The sequence below is a fragment of the Contarinia nasturtii genome, unplaced genomic scaffold (assembly GCF_009176525.2).
Source record: "Contarinia nasturtii isolate CC-2019 unplaced genomic scaffold, AAFC_CNas_1.1 Cnas_scaffold_493, whole genome shotgun sequence".
NCBI lineage: Eukaryota > Metazoa > Arthropoda > Insecta > Diptera > Cecidomyiidae > Contarinia > Contarinia nasturtii.
Window position 1 is genome coordinate 3532260 of NW_022197846.1, and position 15674 is coordinate 3547933.

At 35.6% G+C, this 15674-nt stretch overlaps 1 protein-coding gene across 11 annotated transcripts in view; it reads right to left on the bottom strand.

Annotated features, from left to right (window-relative positions):
• LOC116339316 (locomotion-related protein Hikaru genki) overlaps window positions 1-15674 on the bottom strand; it is a 43941-nt gene that overhangs the window by 4783 nt on the left and 23484 nt on the right. For all 11 annotated transcript variants that reach the window (XM_031765136.1, XM_031765132.1, XM_031765126.1 and 8 more), the window contains 9 exons: window positions 14267-14525; window positions 13732-13900; window positions 12981-13665; window positions 5750-5965; window positions 5028-5125; window positions 3832-3856; window positions 3326-3411; window positions 3215-3266; window positions 2806-2979 (listed from right to left, as the gene is read on the bottom strand). In XM_031765136.1, coding sequence (XP_031620996.1) covers window positions 2806-2979; window positions 3215-3266; window positions 3326-3411; window positions 3832-3856; window positions 5028-5125; window positions 5750-5965; window positions 12981-13665; window positions 13732-13900; window positions 14267-14525 — 1764 coding nt within the window. The remainder of the gene's footprint in view (window positions 1-2805; window positions 2980-3214; window positions 3267-3325; window positions 3412-3831; window positions 3857-5027; window positions 5126-5749; window positions 5966-12980; window positions 13666-13731; window positions 13901-14266; window positions 14526-15674) is intronic.

A 15674-nucleotide genomic window follows, 5' to 3' on the forward strand; every position in this document is an offset into this window, starting at 1 on the left:
AGAGAGAGAGAGAGAGAGAGAGAGAGAGAGAGAGAGAGAGAGAGAGATAAAAAAAATATTGAAAAGCTATGGAAACGTTCTTGTCTGCCTCTCTAACACACATTTTGAATTTGGTCGCATTTAGCATTTTACGGAAAGGGTTGTTGTAGCTGGTTCTTTTGGGGTGATGCAATAAGAGGCGCTTAGTTAATTATTCATGCTGTTGGTGGAACGCCTAAATGCGAATAAGTACGTGCATATGATTTTTATCTACTCCAAGGCTACTTCGAATCCGATTTGGGAGCAAAATAATTCAAAACAAAAACAAATGAAAAACTACTTGTAATGAAACGGAAAATTTATCACTTAACATGTGCACACATACATTGAGCCAAAGGGAGACCGAAGGACGCGAAATGTCTCCGATTGAGAGAAAAAAAAGACCAACAAAAACCACGCTTTACAAACTCATACGAGAATTTTTCTGAAAAAAAAAAATGATAGCACAACTTTCGGCCCACCTTTAATCCGGTTTCGAATGTAATTTATAATAAGTGCTTAAAATTTATTGCTTCGAATTTTTCACAAGCGAATCGAAATCGGTTCAATGTATGCCGTTGCTTTTTTTTCAATTTTGCAATTCTCTTTGTTTTTCCTATAGCATTACATGTATGGCATTTATAAACTGTACTTCAAACGTATGTACATGTACTGCACAAAAATGAAAAACACAAAAAAAAACCGACTCAATAAAAAACGAGAAAAAAATATCAATGTCGGATGTAACGACTATCCAATTTTGACGGGGAAAAACCGCACAATGATATGCTGAGCTAATGAAAAAAAAAAAAAAAACCAGAGATGAAAAACAATTTTGCTAAGCATACGAACACAACTTGTTTACGTTTGACGCAATTATGAGTGTGACATAGTAAATGTATTCCGTTGAATAGCTCATGCATATTTGATAGCCTGAGCATAATAGACAATATGAACTCTTTACGACCAATCATAAAAAGCACACTACAGTTTGTCCGTTTTCAGGGGTCATATCACATGACGCCAAATTGCTAAAATCTTAAACGACCATCATTCCCTCACAAATTCATGTTTTTTTAACCATGTCACATCAGGATACGGCAACGAAAAATTATGTTTGAACAATCACTGCTACTGAAAAGAAATAGTTTCCGCATTTGAATGAGTATGTGGTTTTTTCTCTTTTTATGCACGAATGAAGTGAATCCATTTAAAACAAGCAAAAAAAGCATAAACATGACCAAGTTTTTGGCTTTTTTTTTTTTTTGAATTACATATGAAATGCTATCACATTACGATATGAATTTTCAACATATTACCCGATTTCAATGAAATTTTAAAAGAGTTGAACAACTTCTCGCTAGTGTCAACAACAACAAAACACAAGTAAGCTAAAAACTCCCATACATGGGATAAACATATAATTGGTTGCCAACGCTAAATTTCCGGCGACAGAAGTAAAAGAATGGTCAGAGTGTGAGAGAAAGTGAAAAAAAATGTGGGCTCTAACGAACCAAAATGGCTATGCAAAAATGAACTTTCCTCTACGAAACAAGATAAAAGCAATTTTTTACATTTTTTTTCTTTCCTCGACGTTTTTTTTTTTTTGACGAACATAAGACTGATACAGAAATAGAGAGAAAGAGTCTACGTATGTGTATGTGTCTGTGTGTGCTTGTGACTGAGGGAGTGAGTGAGTGACCAAGTGTGGCTTCAATGGATCTATGAATGGCTGAGTGAATGTTTTACAAACGAATTTTACTGTTTTCTCACATGCATTTCCAGAGGAAATGCAATATATTTTTCTTTGATCTGAGCTGGCAAATGGATGAACGAGTTAGCCAACACAAACACCGACACAACTACTATTTCTTTTGTGCATGGCTTGGGAGTATGTGAGGATGTTTTGTGTATGCAAAAACGGCTTCGGTCGATTTGGGATATAATTTGATTTGACTCGTTGATTGTCACGAACAAAATGAGCAACAATTTAGCAAACGAATCGTGTCAATTGAATGCATTTCATTTTCCAATTTATGCACGGTGTGGTGATGCCACATGAATAGACCATATTACAGAAACGATGTCGACGACGACAACGATGATGCTACCGCCGCCACCACCACCCATTGCCATTTCTGTTACGAATGGCGACTGCAATTGGTATCCTGTTATGCATTTTAATGTTGAATCTAGTACTCGAATGCACTTCACCGAATTGTATACGGACAGACCGAGCAAAAGCACGTTTTTATTTATGTGGATAATAAAATTGTCAAAATCAAAATGAATAACGTTTCAGATATTTGCATCAAATTTACATACCATTTTTGCGGATTTATTTAAATTAGAAAATTGCTACAATTTCCCGAATAAAGTTCTCACGGAAGCACCAACCAGATTGCCGACAGACGAAAAAGTAGTCGCCATATATAGACTATATACATTATCTCTCTCGCTCTCTCTTATTCTCTTGAAAAAACTGAACGTGAATTGAAATTGTAACATTTAGTGTTTGTACACACATTTCACATGCACACCGAAAAAACTCTGTATTGATATTGTTATTCGTTCAGTGAATCGAAAGGCTAAGTTCGTATTCAACAATCTATCATTAACATAAAAACAAAAAAAGTGATCATAAATACAATGAAATTATGTGAAGGCCCATTATATGCAACTGGAATATTTTTCGTTTAATTATGGTCAGTTAGTGAATATTCAAATTTGAGTGGACGGTTCAAAAAACGTTGAAGTAACAACTGAAAAAAAAAACATTTAAATTACCTGTTTGATATTCTCGATGCCAACCAGTCCATGTCCATTCGGGATTGCCACGACGCCGTTGAAACATACAGTCCAAATGTATGGTGCTTCCGGGCAATACAGCCAAAAAACCTGATGGCTCAAATGCACCGGAACCAATTCCGATTTTTATCCGAATCGATGGAGGACTATCGTCTGTTATATACGATGTATTCATGTATACAATTCAGAGATTTTGGATAACCAATTAAAGTCACACCACATAAATGTTATGATTTATAAAATGTTGTGTGTTAAGTATTCGATTCAACCGTAAATTATTTCATGTCATTTTTTCAATTTACTGTCTCTTTGACCATTCGGCGGCGTGCCAAAGAAATGAAAAAGTGACAAAGAAAAAGAAAAATAGTGAAAAGGAAAATGAAATTACCCGAGAAGTTCGTTAATAGTGTCGTTGGAATGCAAGACGGCATACGAGGCGCCTGAAATGTCGCTTAAGATTAGTACGTTTGGCTGTGACTACGCATAACCATATACTTACCCATAACCCATTAGAGCATAACACACCCGACTCACCAAGTAATTTATATAATCCCAAATCTTTACAACGTGCTTGCAACGCTTCCCCTAAAAGTAATTGTGTTGGGTTAAAAAGTGGAAATATACTTATTTTAACCCTACTGCGGGCAAGGTGAACAGTTTTAAATCTCATGGTCTTATCAAACGTTTCAGAAATGGCAAACAAATATATTTCAAAGTTGCCATATGCAGGGCCGTTCCCTAAGCCCAAAAAGAAAAACAGAAAATGTCTTGGGGATTTTCGTTCGAGACGAATTTTTTTAGGAAAAAATGGGATATTGTTTTCCTTTTTAATTTGTGTAAAATAGTTAAATTTCAAATTTACAACGCATTTGAGTATATAAATTAAGTGATTTATAATTCTCTTTTTAATTCACTTGACCGTCAAGTCTTGATGGCCCCAATGAATCCACCTTGCTCGTCCAAGGGTTAGAAGGATATTGTATTGATAAAAAAAGTAAAAGTTACCATGTGGTACATCCCATCCGACATTCTGAAAATTAAAAAAAAAATGTGAAAAAAGGAAAGTGAAGCAGTAAAATATGAAAAGGAGCAAAGAAATAAAGGAGAGCCAATTGGAGGCGAAAAAATCGAAACCGATGCAATAACGAACATCCATGTGTGTACGCCTTTAACATATTATCGTGTGACATCCGGACGATCAGAGGTCCGAAGGAGCGAGAATGTGACGAAGCATAAAAAAGCACAACACCACGAGCCAGAACAAGGGGGAGGGAGAGCGAGAGTTAGAAAGAAGGAAAGCACAAAATTAATAATATCTTTTATGTGAGTAAATGTTCAGGCTTATTGTTAGATGTTTTATGGTAAATCTTATTAAAGCGAGCATTCCACAAGCCATTGCAAACAATGTAGATTTGCTATATTGAAAAATTCGATAAAATAATATTTATGTGCCCAAATGTCGTATGTTTTGCTTGAGTATTATTGCCGGGTCAAACGGAGAGCAAAAGACATAGAAATTGAAAACATTTAGTTGGAGTTCGAAAAGTTTGGATATGAGATTTCTCTTTCTCTCTCTCTCTCTCTCTTTCTCTAATTCCCATTTCTTCTTTATGTTTATGGTGTTGATGGTATTGGTGGTGTTGTTATTGGATAGAAAATTCAGAAAACGTTAATATGAAATGAGGGTGATTTTAGCACGGGAAACAAAATATTTTTCTTTTTTTATTTGTTATAAGTTTTGTACCGAAAAGTATATGCACACCACCGCCGACAGGTCGGTATACCTTTTGGTTGTTGCATCGAGAAACGTCAAGAGGTCTGATAGATTTGAAAGAATCATAAAATTTCGTCGTGAACAACATAGTACAGTGCGAATACATGAATTCCTTCAAAGATACGAATGAACAAACGCGTGCGAGCGTCCACAAGTTGAAAAACAAGATACGATGCCAATGAACATATTAATAAAAAGTAATGGCTAAAAAGAAAGAAGTCTAAAGATATTGTGTGTATGTATGTACGATGTACCAGCGGCTTCTAAAACGGCAGACGTCGACGACGGCAAAATGGAATAATTTTTACATTATTGTGATGTATGATTGTTAATTATTAATTAAACCTCAAGAGGAAAAGAGCAAAAATATTCTATGTATTGCAAGTATAATTCATAAAAGTGCGATAATGGAAAAAATATTTCATACCACTGATATATTTTTGTAGCTAAGCAACAAATGGGGTGGGATTCGATTCACATTACAACTTTTGTACAACGGCTGGAATTTCATTTGGCCATGATCATCTGTGGTGTATGGTGTGTATTGTTTTTGTTGTTGTTGAGTTGGACGACGCGAGTGTATCCAGTATTTGTTTGCATGAATGTTGTTGTTGTTGTTGGATTTGGTATGGTTTGGTTTATGGTGTCGGTTGTGGCGTTCATAATGGATAAATCATGTGAATGAGTGAAAAAGTATGTGTGTATGTGCGTAGAAATGTTATGATGTCGATATGCGTTGGTAAAAAGGTCGGTGCACATATGTATATGTGTTTGGGTGAGTTTTTTTTTCCATTTTTTATTACAGTATCCGAAACCACAATGCATAGTTAGAGCAGCATTGTTCAATACGAGTGACGGATGAACACAAAAACAGACAAAAAGTAGTAGAAGAGAAAATATGAATTTTTATATTATTTAGATATTAAATCGCTGTAAAAAAATGGATATATATATATATATATAGTGTGAGAAGGAGAATGGCAAGCACATCATTTCGAAATTTTATAGACGAGAGTTGATATTTTTGCCATTTTTTTCTTTGCCTCTGTTTCTTCTCGCTCATAATTCTGTTTTCGAAATGATGTAAATAAAATGGTAGAAGGATGTCAAACAAATACACTGGATATAAATGAACATAAGTTTTTTTACCCTCTTCATTAGCGCACAATGGGCCAACCCATTTTCCTTTAACGCAGCGTATTTTGCATAAACGACGATTTCCCATCGGACCAACTTCGCCAGGAAACCGAACTTCAGTAACCTCATCAAAATGTATACCTTCCTCGGAGTCTTCTTCCTCTTCGTCCGACTCATCATCTTCTTCGGGACCGTACGGCACGGATTGAACTTCGTCTTCATATCCAGCTGCGTGTTGCATTTATTATGTATTGTTGTTTGACGTTATTGTTGACAGCAATATTTGTGTGTGCGAGTTTTTGTGTGTTATATGGTATGACAAAGAATGAGCATATTTTTTGTTGTTGTTTCTACTCTATATATATATATATTTTTTTTTTCTTTAGTCATAGCTTCTGAAGTTGAAGATCCAAGGGGGGTGGGGGGTTCTAATTTCAACATTTTCTCAAGATCTGAAGGGGTAACTTTTTACTTTTTCTATTTGGTCTTTCACAAATTCAAAAATGCATTATTTGATATTTTCCTTCCTAGGGGGGATGTTTCAGAGCATTTGGCTCAAAAAACCCTAGCTAAATTTAATATTTTCTCCAACTTTAGAAAGTGAAGAGCTAAAAAAAAGGTCTTTACTTTTTTCGCCAAAATCCCTAGCAAATCGAAAGAATATTTCTCTCAATTTGTAAAGGGGTGATTCCCAAATCTCTTTTCCAGGGGGGGGGGGGGTTAATCCAACCCCTCGGACCCCTGCTCAGAAGCTATGTCTTTAGTTCAAAAAATTTAAATGAGACCATTGAGACACAAAATAAAAGTGCTACGAAAAAAAAATTCGAAAAATAAAACACACTGAGGAATCTCGAATTAAATGCGAAATTATGCGTAGAATTTTTCGGGGACAACGAACACCTTGGCCCAAAATGATAAAAGCACAGTAAATAGCGGTGAAAAATTCAAAAATTTATTAATTTTTGTCATACGATTGTTATTTGAATCTGCAGCATGGCCTTCGTTGGCGTACCACCGTTTGACATACCATACTGAACACATTACCATGTGTTTTACATTTTTCTTTACGCTATTGAAATGCAGCCGAAGCATAACACATAAAAGTAGAACGAATTGCGTTGAGTGGTGTTGGTTCTCTTAAATCTGCGTTCGGTCACTTGTGACTGTCTCTTTTTTGTTATCTAAAAGTGACATTTGGGGTTTATATAGCATGCAAAGAGAAAACTTAAAAATCGCCTCACAAAAAAAGTCGATTTGTTTTAATCTACGAAATCGACTACTGTGATTATTCTCGAGAGAATTTTGGCATTTTATTTCTTTTTAGATAAAGTTGAAATTTGGTCTCTTCTCGACATTTCTTGAAGCGATATAGAATCAAAGAGACATCAAAATCTCAACTTTTTGTTGTTTTTTTTTTTTTTTTCTTTCTTCTGTTCTTTCTGTCGACAAACAGGAGGCTGTCATAGTGACTAGAAAGCCGAAAAGAGCGAGCGAGATTTGAATTTTTTTCCGTAGAATTCAAGAAGTGATAATATAGTATATAGTTTTTGTCGTCATTTGCATAAGATATTCCATCGAAATTTGTTTGTTTGGCTTGATTTTTGAAATGTGAGGGAAAGAAAATCGACAAGGCACACTGAGGAATGAAGGGGGGACAGAAGTATAAGCTTGTTTTCGTACGTAAAATTTCCCATGCACAAAGTCTACAAACTATACGTATTTATTAATAAAAAAATCATTTTTCCTGTATAACATGAGGCTGTGTGTGAGAGTGTGTTGTGCAAGCATCGGTTTTTGGTTCGAAATTCGGTTTTTACGCGCTCTGAAATCTATATTGAATTGCTTACCCACAGTTTTGGTTATAGATTTGTGTATATGTGTGTATGTGTTTCTCTATTTTAGTTCACATTTTTGATAAATGATAAAAGTTTCGAAAGAGTTTTCCCAGACAAAATCGAATCGAAAAACTACATAGTATCAGAATATGGTCGAGAAAAGGTTGAATTTATATGACATGACGTGATCCATGTATTTTGAAGAAATTCCAAATCTGATTAAGGAGAAAAGCAAACGGTATATTCAAACAAGCGTTCTCTACGCCATCCAAAAATGACTACGACGTCGACGATTACGATAACTCTTGCGTCATGCACTACAGTGTTTTTTTTCTCTCCCATGTAACGGTTAGGTAAATACGGTTAAAAATATCGGTCGAGAAATAACGAAAGAAATTGTTTCGAAGACGAAAGTGAGGTAGAGAGATTGATAGAGTAAGTAAGTGAGCAACAAAGCTGGTGGATGAAGACGGGCTGAATTAATTTTTTCAACATTTTCTCTGTGTGTCGTCGAATTGACTCTACTTGCTTTTCTTTTTTTCAATATATCTCTCTTTCTCTACTAAAGTAGAAGTTCACAATATCTTCGGTTCATAACGAATATTTCTACTTATGAATCCTACTTAAGCAGAAACAGAGAGTAGAAAACGCTGCCGCTATAGTAATACTATATTAACGGTGCCTATAAATAGTTACTATTTGTACACATTTCGATTGTGTGACCACACCAATTTTTGCGAACTCCAATGTGAACAATGCAACTCTTTGTATGTAGATTTTAAATACAGTAAATATAGTATTACTATAGCGATAGTGTTTTCTACTCTCTGAGCAGAAACGATGAAACGTGCCATTGCTACTATGATGGTTATGTTGTTCATGTTTCTGTTGCTTCTACAGCTACTGTTCTCCAAAACAATTTCAAAAAAGTTTTCAATAATAGTTTATGTTCTTATACGGATTGTGTGTTCGAAAGCGCAATGAATTCGACTTTGATAACTTTTATAAATTGCACTTTTTCAAAATTATCATGACAGTGTTCATTTTGATTAAACATTATACTACTTCGATGCGAATGTACTGGAATCTAACACGCTAACGCCCTAGTATTAATGCATTCGTTTTGAATGGAGTTCGGGAACACGATGGGTGAAAATTGTAATGCATTATGGTGTGATGAAGAAGACGAAATGAAGTTTAAAATTGATTTAATGTAAAGTACTCGAGCAAGAGAGAGAGAGAGAGAAAAAAAAATCTGAAAAGCTCAAAATCCAATGCCTTGAAAGCCGGCACGAATAATATAACACGAAAGAAACGACAACTGCAAATTAACAATAAGTTTCATTATTACAAAATAAATGTGGAAAAAGGGATAAAACCCATTTGTAAATTTGCGCGTGAACTAGACGAAATAGACTAGATGTGAGACCAATTCGCGCGCGGCGAACAACAAAGAACGATAGAATGCGCAAAGTGAGAATGAGGAAAGCGGTAAAGCCGAAGCGAAGGAGAGAATGAATTGGTATCTCGGAAGCGAATCTCGTTCACATTGTCACAAGGCATGTATTTAATAGCTTGTCGCTTGTTCACACTATGTGCTTTATGGAGTGCAAGCCCGCGAGCACATTATTGTTATTATTATAATAAAACTTTCTTCATCACTTGAGCAACACACCGACACAAGCAAAAAGAACAAATCAAATGCCAACTACGCGCGAAGTGCATAAAACGTTTGCACGTTTTTATTAAGACTTTAGTTTTTAACTTTGTCCATTTTTCAAAATACACACTCACACACATAGAGAGAGAGAGAGAGAGAGAAAGAGAGAGAGAGAGAGAGAGAGAGAGAGAGAGAGAGAGAGAGAGTATAGTATACGCATTAGAAGTTCAGCTTATGGTATTGTATTTTCTCTTTTTCTCTGAATAAGACACCATAATGCCAGTATATTAGGGTGGGTCAAATTATAGGGGGCCGAAAAAATCTCCATGGGCACATCGCGATTCTGGTACTATGGGCCATAACAAGTATTTTTGCCCAAGGAACCATATGTCTAAAATCATTTTCGAGCCTGCCCATTTTTAAGTATAGATTTTTCCCAAAATATTTAAAAATCGACTTAGACATTGCATTGAAAAGGCAAAAAAACATTATTTTTTCTCTAACCAAATGTGTATGCGGGGGTTTCTGGGGTCGAGGAATCCATTTTTGACATTTATTTTGCGATATGATAACGTTTTGATACGATTTTCATACAAAAACTGGCAAAAATGGTCGTTTACTTCTTTTTTTTCAATTTTTTTTTTGTTGATGTCGATTTTATCATCGGATCAAAAAATTATGTTCTACAAAGTTGTTCAGAATGATGAGAGAAATTTTTTGGGTCAGCTGCCCTCCAACTCCCCCCACCCCCTAGGGGGGTAAGGGGTCACAACCCCTTAACCCCTGATTTTTTTGACCTGAAACCCCAAAATTCGGCTTCAGCATGCCAAAAAACCTTTAGAAAGTGTTTTTTCCAGATGCCCCCCGAGACAATTTTCACAAAATACCCCATAGTCTCATAGTATTTGACCCCAAATGGGGGGATCTTACTTTTTGTGAAAATTGGCTCGGAGGGTACCTGAAAAAAACACTTTCTAAAGGTTTTTTGGCATGCTGAAGCCGAATTTTGGGGTTTCAGGTCAAAAAAATCAGGGGTTAAGGGGTTATGACCCCTGACCCCCTAGGGGGTGGGGGGAGTTGGAGGGCAGCTGACCCAAAAAATTTCTCTCATCATTCTGAACAACTTTGTAGAACATAATTTTTTGATCCGATGATAAAATCGACATCAACAAAAAAAAAATTGAAAAAAAAGAAGTAAACGACCATTTTTGCCAGTTTTTGTATGAAAATCGTATCAAAACGTTATCATATCGCAAAATAAATGTCAAAAATGGATTCCTCGACCCCAGAAACCCCCGCATACACATTTGGTTAGAGAAAAAATAATGTTTTTTTGCCTTTTCAATGCAATGTCTAAGTCGATTTTTAAATATTTTGGGAAAAATCTATACTTAAAAATGGGCAGGCTCGAAAATGATTTTAGACATATGGTTCCTTGGGCAAAAATACTTGTTATGGCCCATAGTACCAGAATCGCGATGTGCCCATCGAGTAAAAATAATTGACCCACCCTACAGTATATGTATATGCATTGCTGAGACAATTCAACGCGATTAAAATCGTGTAAATGAAAACGCATTAAATAAAGAGAAAACTTTGTAAAAAAACCACCACAAACAAATGCCGTCGACACAACAACGATAGCGTAAACACACAGAGAGAGAGAGAACAAATGTGAACTTGCAGGACGACAGCAACGGCGACACCGACCGAACGAAAAAAAAATGGAGTGAGAGAAAGAAATCTGCGAAAAAGGTGTTAATACTTTGTTAAAATTCGATTTGCGAAATGTACTCTCTAGCCCGAGAGTCCGAATTCTATGTCGTTCCCTACTTTTTGGCTCCGGGTTTCATGTGAAATTATTCGCTTTGGTAGAAAACAGCCGGAAAACAAAAACAAACACGGACTAATCAAAAATACAACAAATTTATGATGGCGACAAGAATGAGAGCAAAACTAAGTGAAAAAAAACAATGATGAAGAAAAAAAACAACATACAAGCAAACAAAACAAGAAATGACACTGAACATAAAACAAATGTTCCCGTATAAAACGAATGAAACACTGAAAATTGCGTCGTTGAATGTTTTTTTTTTTGTGTTTGTTGTTATTGTTGCTGCGCTGCTGTTTATGAATAAAATGTTCATAAAACTTGAATTAAGTGTTAGCTTTAGAAGAACACATGCTTTAGCTCGTTCAACATCTGATCCTCATACCTGTGTCAGAAGAAGTTATTTGTTGTGGATGTTATTATTATTAAACAACTCAATGCGTTCATACGATAAAATTGAAAATTCCCAATCTCGTATCGTATGAAAGCCAATGTTTTGCGCTTACGTCCCGCGCCCTGTCCGATTCAAGCGCGCACGCAAATTTGTCGTATATGCGTGTATTATGTGTTTGCGTTTGCTTTACCATTGCACACATTTTTTAAAGGATAAAGCTTCAATTCAAATTCATTTCGCGTGATGATAGTCGTCGTCGTCGTTGTCGTATAATGCAAACGGTGCAGAAGAATGTATATAGATAGAACGAAAGAGAGAAATTGCTTTGCAACGCACACAACAGCTGCTCGTTAAACAGCACGAAAGGGAATGAATTAACCATACGAAAACTACATGCATGCAGTTTTGTGTATGTTTATTTCAGTGTATGAAATTGTTCAGCATGTTTTTATGTTCATTTCATCTTCATTCTCATTTTTTCCTTCGTTTCTTTAAATAGTGTATATGTATTTCATTCATTTCATTTTTCTTTTCATTTTCTCTATAGCTTTGTTTGCTGAACAAAGGCAATTTTGATAGTTTGATAAAAATCAGTACAAGTCAATGCCCATTTCCAAATCAAAGACAAATCAAAACACACAAAAATTAACTAAACAATCGGAATGTGAATAATTTAATTAAAACATAACTGAATGAACGCAATAAACTCAAGTGGAAAATTGAAATACAAATTGCAATGACGAAGCATTTGCCAAAATTAAAATTGAAACAAAGGAGAGTTTATGTATGTGCAATAGAGAGAGAGAGAGAGATAGCACACATACGGATAAACCAAAATACCGAAATTAACAAACAAAAAACAGAAATTGAAAACCAAACCGAATATTTGGAATACTCATTCAGGTATATTATAACGCTGTTACTCGCTAGTCAACGTTCCAATCGCATGCTGATCGAAATACATCGTTCTCAAGTTGTTCGATACCAACTTTTCTTGGATTTTAATGGTTGTTGTTGTTTTAGTCGATGCATTTCGTATCGTGCCAAACTGAGTCTATGCTCACTGTATTATTCTGTCATCTTGCCTTCGTTTCGCAGACTCAGACAAGCACTCGCACACATTTGGTCACCAGTGAACATTGAAACAGCTATGATCGAAATATTGACTAGCAACAACGCTTTGCCATTCCATAGTCATTACCAGTATTGCAATGTGAGCAGTGCAACATACCACAGATTTAAATATCTGCCTTTTAACAAATCTTCATTTTTATGTCAGAAAACTAATTGTTACTTATACCGATACATGACTATTAAATCTAGTGGTCATGATGAGATTCAAATTCGTTGTAATTTCAAGAGAAAAAACCAACAGTCGAATATAAATAAAATTTAAGATTCAACTCTTCGTTATTTCTAACGATTTTGATCGACCCATCATGTCCAAAATAAAAAGAAAGCCTTCTACTTTCACCCTGTGGTATATGGTTGCCATCTGTGTTGCAAGACTGTTTATTACTTACTTTCTTTTTTTCGACTTGTACTCTTTGAACCACTATCGTTGCCACCTTTGGGTCTCCCCAATGCCCCTGCGGCCTTTCCCGATTTTCGTTTGATGCGATGCAATTGATTTGGTTTAGTTTCGTTAATTGAATCATTGTCATGTTTTATTGTTACAATTTTTTCAATGTCATTGGCAATTTTCATATTTGAATTGGCATTGAAAGTGTTTTCGTTGTCGTCATCATCATCATTGTTATCGGTCAATGCGTTGCCAGTGTCATTTGTCTTTGATTTTGTTTGGCCTGTCATCACCATCTTATCAACATGATAATTATCCGTATAGACACTGTCTGTAGTATCGTTGTCATTTCGATACATTTTGCTAGCAATGTTGCGATGGCCATTGTCTCCATTTTGTGTGCGTTGCAAAGCAATTTTATGGACAATTTTACCATTTTTCAGTTTGAATGTGATTCTCATTGTTTTACTGTTGCCGATGCCATTGTCGAAAATGCTGTTACCGTTTTCCATGGTTCTATCAACATTTTCGCTGCTGTCAATGCCAGCTTTATTAGTATATAATTTTTTTGTTTTCATTGTATTTCGGCCGATTTTGCTAGACAACAAATGATTTAAGCCGTCGTTGTCATCGATGTTCCGTTGTCGTTGTTGCTGTTGCTGTTGCTGCTGATGTTGTTGTTGGAGCTGTAAATCATTATGTAATTGGCTTACAATGTTTATCGATTGAATATAATAAGCACCGTCGATTACTTTATCTTCTCGAATTTCCCGTTTGGTTTGCTTATGGCCCTGATTGTGTTGGTCCAACCGGCGTCGACCTGTATTTTTACGCAATTTACGCCGTTCCCATTTGTTATTCTTGTTGTTTCGATGAATGCTTTCACTGCCACTGCTACCCAATGGAATATGCAGCTCATCCCTATATTTTCAAATTGATAAACAGAAAATGTAGTCGTTCAGACATAGAACGAGCAACAAAAAGACACACACAGTCATGCATGCAACTCAAATTCAATATGAAAACCATCTCTAGCAAACAGTATATTTTGGCTATTCTAAAATGTTGCATTTGAACACAAACACACACACACACACACACACACACACAGTGCAGCCTTCATATACACGCTTCTGCAAAGTGTTTCATTCTGTTCGCTATTCGACATATTCACAGCCATATATATATTATGGCAGAGCATGAGATTTTTGGATCGAAAGGATTTGAATTTAGATTTTCAAAACAGTTTTACTTTACATAAAACATTTTAGAATAGTTTTTGTTTACCCATCGCCAACCTTCCACGCATATGGATTGTAATCAGTGTATCGTGTGCTACGTTGATTTGATGTGTGAGCTTCGGTTTCCGTCGAAAGTGTTTCATCAACAGTGTGTTCGCCATAATCTAAATCAGCGGTGGTAAATTCATCCGGTAGAAATATTTGTGTTGTTTCGAACGTTACGTATGGCGGTTCAGTCGTTGTCGAACCAAATTTTTTTGGACGAACAAATCTCATATCAGGTAACTGGCAACCAGTTGTGGCCTCTTCATTGTCGATATTGTTCATGGTCGATCCAATAACAGCAATAACAGACATAGAAAGAGAATGAAACATAACAAAAAAAACGAGAAAATAGAAAAGGAGAAAATAGAAAGGCATGTTGATTAAATCCAAGCAAGTAAAATTTCGTTCACAATATGGAATATCGGATAAGCCGAAAAATACATAAACTAAAATGCAATTGCCGTGTTGCCATACTACTTTATCGTTTTTGTATTTCTGTCGTTTTGCAATTGCTTATGTTTGGAAAATTGTGTGCTACCGTATTCCCCGCAAAACAGACATTGACTTCTTAACTAACAATACTTTATTTGTTCCCGTTAAATACTTGAATGCGTATAAGAGCTTTTTCGCTGGTTCAACCTCAATCTCACTTATCAACGAACAAGTGAGAATATGACAGAGTGAACGAAACTCCTGGCATTAAAGTAAATAATTTACAATATACGCCTAGTTTCATAATGCGGTTAAAACTAAAATAAACAAAAACGCTCATTCCATTCGCCATAATATCTTATTCTATTTTGATACATTTTCTTTGGTTCGTTTCCGATGTGAATGATGTGAAATATGTCGGTTCATTTCTCTCTCTCTCCCCCTTTCACACACATTTTCATTCATGTGTTTTAATTGTGCGGCGTATATACCAGTGTTTTATGCCTGTACAATGTGAGTGTGTGTGCGTGCTATTCTTCGAATCTATCTATTTATATATGCATGCACATTGTCGTGTGTTTGTGAATAAATGTGTTTGCGGAAAACCAAAATTCATGTTCGCTCATTTTTAAGGGGTTTTGCAATGAATGGCAAAGATGTTAATAGGCTACAAAGTATCGTGTTGACTATAAAAGTATCTTTTCTACCCCGACAAATTTGCTTGTTTTACTTAAACTCAAATCATGATTAATATGTATAACAGACGCACTCGAGCAGCATCCGTACAACACTGGCAGACAGACCGAGCCAAAGTACGTTAAGTGTGTATATTACAGAATGAATGAATGAGTGTATGTTGAAGAAAGCTACACATTATATGTCTACTTGTACGTACACAATGCAATAGAATACACAATAATAATAAAAAAAATCTTTCGAACGCAATAACTGAACACTGATGAGAAAATGTACCAAAT